Source organism: Sander vitreus, chromosome 13, assembly GCF_031162955.1.
Source record: "Sander vitreus isolate 19-12246 chromosome 13, sanVit1, whole genome shotgun sequence".
NCBI classification, from domain to species: domain Eukaryota; kingdom Metazoa; phylum Chordata; class Actinopteri; order Perciformes; family Percidae; genus Sander; species Sander vitreus.
The window spans coordinates 10,699,481-10,708,111 of NC_135867.1; the positions used below are offsets into that span (position 1 = coordinate 10,699,481).

The 8,631-nt window shown below is 43.0% G+C and overlaps 2 protein-coding genes across 3 annotated transcripts in view; one reads left to right on the top strand and one right to left on the bottom strand.

The window, feature by feature from the left end:
• septin8a (septin 8a) overlaps window positions 1-975 on the bottom strand; it is a 38,390-nt gene extending 37,415 nt beyond the window's left edge. Inside the window, exon 1 of one of the 2 annotated variants that reach the window (XM_078266617.1) lies at window positions 829-975. In XM_078266617.1, coding sequence (XP_078122743.1) covers window positions 829-858 — 30 coding nt within the window. In that variant the 5' untranslated portion in view covers window positions 859-975. The remainder of the gene's footprint in view (window positions 1-828) is intronic. The other variant, XM_078266616.1, reaches the window with a different exon arrangement.
• Window positions 976-2,543: 1,568 nt separating this feature from the next.
• LOC144528145 (ankyrin repeat domain-containing protein SOWAHA-like) lies at window positions 2,544-5,599 on the top strand. The gene has a single exon (XM_078266614.1). The coding sequence runs from the start codon at window positions 2,700-2,702 to the stop codon at window positions 4,137-4,139; it is 1,440 nt and encodes a 479-aa protein (XP_078122740.1). The 5' UTR covers window positions 2,544-2,699; the 3' UTR covers window positions 4,140-5,599.
• Window positions 5,600-8,631: the final 3,032 nt, after the last annotated feature.

Consider the following 8,631-nt stretch of genomic DNA (forward strand, 5'->3'; position numbering starts at 1 on the left):
GAAAGATAAACCCTGTCACAAAAGCCTGTAAGAGAAAAGAATGTCTTTCTGACCAGGGAGAAAGAAAATATATCAAATATAGTTTCTTAAGAAAAAGAGCATGATTGTCTTGAAAAGAAAAGTACGATATAATAGAATATGGTCATGTGTACATCATCCGACAACTCAATATAGATGCATTATGTAGAAAGAGCACCTGACACCCGTCCGACCTATTATCAAGTCTTTACTATACACTGTGTAATTGTATACAACAGTAGTCTTCTGTTTACAGAGGAGCCAAGTGAGCAAAGTATCAGTAATAAAAACCTGAATTAAAAAAAATGTTTCATGCAAGTTTACACACTAGCCATTGTATTTGTTGTATACAAAAACAATAATGATATATTACCTTTCCTAGCTTGAAATGTTTTGCGTTTACAACCATTTCTAATAACGTCAACAGCAAACTGTGTACTGGTGCCATTCGCTAACTTACACCCATATGGGCAGCAACGCATAACGTAACGTTAAATTGACAGAAACGCAAATACGAAAATAAACGTTACACGACACGACATTAAAATTGTCAACGAATAGCAGCGTCATTTTAATTTGTCTTAACGCTAACTGAAAGAAACCCCAGTCACCATCACAAAAATCACTTCCACCATCTCGGCTGAGCCCACATTACAGTCATCAAAAGCGGGGGAGGCTTAGCTTTACAGCAGCTAACACACACACACACACACTTTTGCTAATCACAACAAGTATTCCGTGGCTGCACTTGCAATGTGTTCGGTTGCAACGGGAAGAAAAAAAAAGAAAAAAAACGTGGGTTTTACTTACCGAAAATACGTCAACGTCCATGGCAGCCATGGTGCGGAATGTATGGTGTGCTGGGCAGACAACTGAGCAGAGGCGAAAGGGAGCAGCCCTCGTCTCTCCGTACTAGCCTGCTAAACTACTGAGAGGCTGGCTGAGCCGAGCTGACACAGAGATAGGAAGCGAGGCACAAGGCGGAGAAGGAGCTGGTAACTGGGCAGGGAGGCGACAAGAGGACTCACTGCTACTTCGCTTCTGTTTCGCCCATTCAGGCTAAATCGTTTCTTTTCTTCGTTTCGGCTTTGGATGGGAGTCGATACGAGTGTAAAGGAGCTTGCCTGATTTATCTTTGTTATGTAGCACGGGATATTAGAAAAATAAGTCGGTAAACAGAGCTAACAGCGGTTTGGGATGTACTCCTGTTTTGCGCATGCGTATGGATGCGGATATAAACATTTAATAAATACTCCATTTTTTTTTTTTTTTTCAAATTAGCTTTTATTTACATGTATTTAAAGAGTGCTTGCCAAAGAAATGTTTATTTTATTTATTTATTTTTAATTTGGAGCAATTTTATGTTGCCTCAGAGCGTCCCGGGTAGTGTAAAGGTCAACGTTTATACGTACGTTAAAGTAGGAAGTGAACTATCTTGGCGTTGGGGTTACATCTTTGGGCGGGACAGATACGTTCCAATATGGCCACTTCTCGGGAACTCCCATTCAGTCAGGAATGTCACGCTGCACACATGCAAGCCAGGACAAGAGCGAGTAGCACCGCAGAGCAACAGGGGAAGAGCACAAATACCCAATGTGTGTCAGCGGTGGAGATAATATAACAGCTAAACTTTACATAAGTGTAGCCAACTATGTGTGTGTCGTTTTTAAGATAGGGGATTCATATTTAAATGAATTATTGAGGTCACAGACTGACTTTACGCGATTCAGCCAATCAGAGCAAGCTATCTGCTATCGTTCAAATATTATAACTCAAATTATAAAAAAAAAATGTATCTGTTGTGTGCATTGTAGCCTACTGTGCACGTGCCCTGGGGACTTGTAGGCCACAGTTTACAGCCTCATGCTGGCATCCCGTTTAGGCCTACATTAAACATTTATCAACTTTGTGTAGCCTATCTGTTTTTTTAGAGCCCCACCGAACAATACTAGATTTTGAAGGCGATGATAGTTTCACAAACCTAGGAATGATGGCCTAATACACGTTTTTGATCATCCTTAAATTTAGTTATTAAAAATTGGTCAGCTCAGATAGGCTAATATAACATAATATTATCTGATACACAGTATTTCTTATTTATATGTGTGTGTGTGTGTGTGTGTGTGTGTGTGGTTTTGCCCTAACTCTTCATGTGAGCCTTAGTATAAGTAGGCTATTCTATAGCCTACTGTAAATGAATGCAAACAACTTCAAATTGGTTATACCATCTAAATGGGAATGAGAGTAGCCTAGGTCTACTAGTTCCTATTTGGTCTTTTGGAGTAGGCCTAGTGACATGACAAAACATTTCACATTTGTATTTCAATTTCTTAAAAAAAACACTTAGCCTATGGCCTACTTACTGATAGGCTATAGACTACCAAAGTTTACTTTTATTGTGACAGAAAAATAAACTTGATGTTTGTTGTATTTTTGAACTCGCAGCCACTTTGCCTGTAGGAAAAAAAAAGGAAAAAAATGCATATATTATTCAAATTATGTCCACCACGTCTGCGCTTTTCCCCGGAAAATGACTCCTCCAGGTGGGGAGGAGAGAAGTGAGCGGCTATAGGTAAGGGCTGCTGTAGGCTACCGTCACCGGGACAAAGGTGGAACAGGAACAGGTATCGCTGTTTTTGGGCGTTTTAACTTCAATCAGCGTGAAGCCTACGGTTTTAATAATGGTTTTGACGCAAGAGTCCGTGTTGTTTTTGCTGATAGCGCAGGGGGGCAAAGTGAAGAAATCCGACTTGGTGGGGAAGTTCAAAGCTTTAATAGACTGCGACGATCCCGCAGAGAGAGAACGGAACAGGGAGCTTTTTAAGACTATTGTCAACAATGTCGCCTTTGTCAAAGAAATCGACGGAGTCCGTTACGTTGTCGTCAAGAAAGTGTATCAGCATTTGTTGGACGGTGTCCAGACTGCGGACAGCCCTGTGGAAAAGACTGAAAATAAAGAGATCCCGCTGACAGGTGAGCAGCAGCGCCCACCTGCGCGGAGTAAGACGACTGGAAGCTCTGATCATGCAGGAGGGGAGATATCAGCTGTTTCTGAGCCGGATCCAGAACAGGCAAGTGAAAGTGGTGAAAATCCTACGGAATTACTTTCTCCAATGCAGCTGGCGTTGCAAAGGACCAAATATTCGGATGTCAGAGTTAAAAGAACGCTGAATTTTGAGATCCAAAGGCAGGGCACAAATGGAGATAACTGTTCAAGGAGGGGTGCAGTGAATGAGCCCACCAGCATCCAGAGCAAACCATATGGCTTACCTCTGAGGATGCCACCCACCGCAACCAGGGTGGAGACCCGCAAACTGAAGGTGGACCCAGATAACCCTCCTGAAAGCCCAAAACTGGACTCCTCTAGGAATAAGAAAAGGCCCCCTACAGTGGAGACGGGCATCAGCTCACCCCAGCCGAGACGGTCAGGGAAGAGCACTAAGCCGTCAGTGGAGCCCAAAGAGACAAAGGCCTCCTACTTGGTTCCCCTGGAGCCGTCAGAGCATGAATGGCTGGTCAAGTGTGCAGCTGGCCACTGGAGCCAAGTTTACGGCCTGCTGCTGAGAGACAACCAGCTGGCCGAGAAAAGGGACTTCATGTCAGGGTTCACCGCTCTGCACTGGGCAGCCAAATGTGGAAACAGTGAAATGCTTGTGAAGATTATCAACCTATCGAGGCAAGGAGGAGTTGACATTGACATTAATGCAAAAACACACGGCGGATACACTCCTTTGCACATCGCTGCCTTGCACGACCAGGAGTACATCATGGCCATGCTGGTGGGGGAGCACGGAGCCAATCCAAGCATCAGGGACAACTACGGGAAGAAGGCCTATCACTATGTGCACAGAGGCGTTTCTGAGACTGTGAGAGAGATGCTGGGTGAACCCAAAGCCCGGGAGCCTCGGGACAGGGCCCTGCATGAGAAAGAAGAGCTGGAGCTTTTCCCGGATCTCTCCAAGGGCCTGCATTCAATAAGCCGTCTCTTCCAGCCCAACGTGACGGGCCACAAGAAGAAGCACAAGCAGAGGCCAGGACTTTACTCAATGAGCGATGACCCCAGCCAGGAACGAGAAGACAGCAGCTTCAGACCCAGAATCATATCAGATGCTTTTATGTAAACTTTACACACGTTCTTGTCTTATATTCATGAGGAATAGCGTTGTCAATCTTTCGAGAGTGTGACTGGCATTCCTCTGATTTTCAGGTCGTCTTCAACAGTGACAAAATAAAGCAGTGACTCCTTTTTTTTTTTTTTTTTTTTATATTTTTTGGCATTGATATTTGTCAGATGACGATGAAATGAATGAAAATATGCTCTTATCAGCATAATTGTTTGATTTTGAGTTAGAAAAGTAGGGTTTTAGTTTTGGATGTTACCTGTAGGCCCATGAGTTGTATTCAAAGGTAAAGTTTACCGGTGTAAATAAAACATGATTCAGAGAATATTCCAGTGGGTCCCGTGAGTCGTCTGATTACTCACCCGTCTATGGTATCTCAAAGGCATCATCTTCATCTTCACTCTGCCTTTTCTGCTCACAGCTAAGCTTAACAAAATAACCCTAAATAATGTTTATTTTATGTTTAATTACTGATTGTAATGTATCCTTGTTTTTTTAAATTGAGAGTTGTTTTTATTTTTCACTTATTTTAGTTTAAAAAACACTACTTATTTTCCCTGTGTGCATTCATAACTCGTTTTTTTTAAATGTCAGTTCTCTTCAAAAATGTCTTCCCTATTACACTGGAGGATGAGGAGTGGGACAGAATCTGTAGGAATATTAAAACTATGTCACTGATGTGAGGGTGCGCCTCATTCAGTTCAAGATTATGCAACACTTCTATTGGACTCCCTCCAGATTGTTTAGAATTGGTCTGAAAGACACACCAAATTGTTGGAAATGTAAGACAGGGGACAGCCAAATACTTTATGATAACCTATGTCGGATTGCAGGGAGCCAGGTTCTATTCAGCCCAAGATGATTTGTTCTAGGAGATGGGTCAATCCTAAGCGGGATGGAGAAGAACATAAGAAGCTGGGTTCAGACTAGTTTAATGATAGCCAGACAGATTATTTTAAGAGGATGGAAGAATGAAGGGATGCTGTCAATCCAGGAGTGGGCTTGTGAGATGGCTAGGGTGGCGGCGTTTGAAAAAATGTAATATAAACGGTTTGCCAGATTGGATGTTTAAACTAGAAAATGGGGTAGAGTTTTCAGCTTTCTAGAGGGCTCCTAAGAAGCTTTGTGCTGGGGAGAGACGTGTATGATGGGCTTATGGTGTTGTCATTTATTCATATGTTTATTTTGTTTATGGTGTATTGTCTGTTTTGTTGAACGGTCTTGAATATTGTAGTTACTGTGTCATCTTTTCTTGATTTTGGTTTGGGTGGGTGGTGATGACGAAGGGTGGGGTGTGTGTTCATGTTGCAAATTGTATGTTTTGTACGTAAAAAAAAAAAAAATGTTAATCACAAAAAAATGTCTTCCCTAATTCACTTTTGATCAAAATGAATCAATGCTAACAAGGACAACAATTTATGACAAATAAATTCTGCTACTGAAGTAGCAATGAGATCAAACCTGGACTTGTGTGTTTTCACCTCTGAATAACTGAGATGAACTTGCGTAGTAAAGTGGTCATCTTCTCTATTTCCAGAGGCAAACATGCCCAAACTAACAATTGAGGATGTGCTGACTTATGGGTGAATCGAACCTCTAGTGTTAATGTTTGTACCTCTGAGGAGGGTTAAGAGGACTTGCCTCTTTATCGCTTCACTTTATCACAGATTCATTATTTAACACTGCAAAGCATTTAGAAGAAACAAACATCCTACTGAAATTTCCTGAAAGAAAACGTCACTGGATTACACTGGACTGTATTTTACTTGAAAAGGCATAGGGTGTGTCATTAATAAAGAGGTGTGCAGGTGCTCCATGAATTATTACAGTCCCCGTAGGTACAAAAACGTCTCTGAAATGTGGCTTGGATCCATTTTCTGGCTTGTTGAGACAGCTGTGAGTCAGCCACATGAGCAGCTGACTAGGAATGAGTTGCATATGTGTGTTTGCATATGGGTGGCTGAAAGTTTGTATTAATGCTGGCCTGTTTCCTGTCTGTCTTGGCTCCTGGTCCTGGTTGACAAGAGAAGAACAAAAGTAAGGTTTTGAATGTGTCAAGATGACATGTTTAGGTGCAGCTTGTTTGGTAAAGAAAAAGCAATGTTAGAAAACTGGTACGCATCCTGTGGTAAGAAACATTTTTCTTGTTCCCGCCTCAAGTCGTCTCCCTCTATTTCTCTTGCGTTTCATGATGTCACTGCCCCAGCAGATTACGTCGAGACGATGTTTCATCTCCAAACCTCAGGGTTTTATTAAGCTGCTGCTGCTGTGAGGAGAATTGCCATCACAAGCTCAGGAAAAAGACCCAGAGTGGTGGAAAAGTACTCAAATCCTTTCGATAAAAGAAGTAGAACATTGTGTTAAATTACTTTTTTAAAAGAAACAAAGTGCAAAGTGTTTCTCAAAATGAGAATTTGGAAGTGAGTGGTAACCTTAAAGGTGCAGTAGGTAAGACTTATTAAACTAACTTTCTGTCATATTTGCTGAAACTGACCCTATGTTCGAGTAGAAGTACATGAAGCAGGTCATTTAAAAAAAATCTGGCTCTGGTACCACCTACAGCCTGTAGTGCTATTTGCAAAAATCCACAGCTCCCTGTTCAGATGCACCAATCATGGCCGGGGGGGAGGGGGCTAACCCCCAATTCACCAGTTGCGGAACGGCTCCGGAACGGCGGCGGAGTCATTAGGTTTCCATTAAAGTCAATGTGTGTATTTCCACTGACTGCAGAACGGTTGCATTCCGACTCCGGGGGTTGGAACGCACTCTGACACAGGGTGCAATCTGCACTTCTCCGGAGCAGATACGCAGAGCTTCTATTTTTGCCGGACGTCGGAGAGCTCCGCAGCAATTCAGCACAATTCAGATGCGGGACAGGAAGTCAAGCACAGAAACAAAATAAAACATCCGGTTAATTTTGGATGGGAACAAACTGTTGTTGGTTTTGTGGTTCTATTCTACGTGAATTCGCAAGATCTTGTGGGTCCTCGTGACTACATCTGTCAGTCATGTCCGCAGCCATGCTGCAACAAATCCAGACCTGGTGGGTATTGACGGACCGCGGAGCACGCAGCCGACACGCAGCGGAGCCGGTCCGCAGACGTTCTGCATTCAGTGGAAATCCAGAGTAATTGTGTGTCAATCACTAGCACATGCACACGCATTAATTCTCCCTTGTGGGGGGAGGGGCTTGGGAGAACGTTTTGGGCTTTAGCAGAAAGGGAAGGGACTGAGAAGCTGTTGATGTTCAAATTTTTTGGCTAAGTCCTGGATCTTCCCAATCCTACCTACAGCACCTTTAAGTGCCAAAAGTAGAGATGCTTGTTTGAGATTGGTCCATTAATGAGATGTTGATTTAATAATCTGTGAAGTGCAATTTATATAACTCCATTTACGGTTCGATAGTTTAAACGTTAAAATGAATCACAGTGAAGTACATTTCCACAATAGATACATATCCATGTTATGGTCCTGAATGGCAAAATTGTATCAAACTGCTTGAGAATTAGTTACATAAAGCCTCTCTGAGCCAGCACTGGCAATAAAGGTAAAACAAACAACGTTTGAAAATGCACTTTCTTGGTGAGAGTTAGAGTAGATCGATTCAACTTTCATGTTTGTTTGTGAATCAAGTATGGCGCTGGAACCGGACACAGTTAGCTTAGCTTAGCTTAAACACTGGAAACGGGGAAACAGCTAGCCCAGGTCTGTCCTGCCTACCAGATCCTCTGGAACCATGACATTGCCTGGCAACCAGCAGATTTTGTTACCTTTAAAGGGCTTTTTACACTGTCCTTAGCCCCAGGCTAAGGGAGCTGTGAGCCTGGGGCTAAGAAAGCGTTCACACTGGCACAATCCTGCCACATTCCAAGTGGGCTAACCCCGACTTTAGCCTAGGGCTTGCTGGCCCTGCTCCGGAGGTGTAAAGCTGCCTACACATGAGCCGCAGTAAAGATTCAAGATTCAAAATCCTCTGTGCTGGCTGTCTATTAATTTCTATGGGGAAAGCATAGGAGACAACCTGGAGGAAGCGCACCGCTTGAAAGTTCAAATTATTTCAATTTAGACCCCGTTGCCGCTGGTGCAAAAAAGGAGGAAGCCAGATGCAATGGTGACGTGTACCTGCGCTTTGCCAAAGTGCCTGAACTATGCTCTGCGCCCTCGCGGTTTTACTTCTGATCATATGGAGACGGCTTACAAGTTGCCAGTGTAAAATGGGGCTAAAACAATAGAATTCTATGATGAGTTACATGCTCCAACTGACATTTAGCCCAGGGCTAGTAGAAGTGCAGTGTAAATCGTATAGCCCTTGGTTTAGGTTAACCCTGGGTTAACAATGTGTGTGAGAAAAGGGCTAAGGGAACAAAAAGCCATTTGGAGAGAGACTAGCTGTGTGGCTAGCTATTTCCCCTAGTTTCCAGTTGCTATGCTAATCTAAGCTAAGCTAAGCAGCTGCTGGCTGTAGCTTCAAATTTATCCTACAGACATGAGA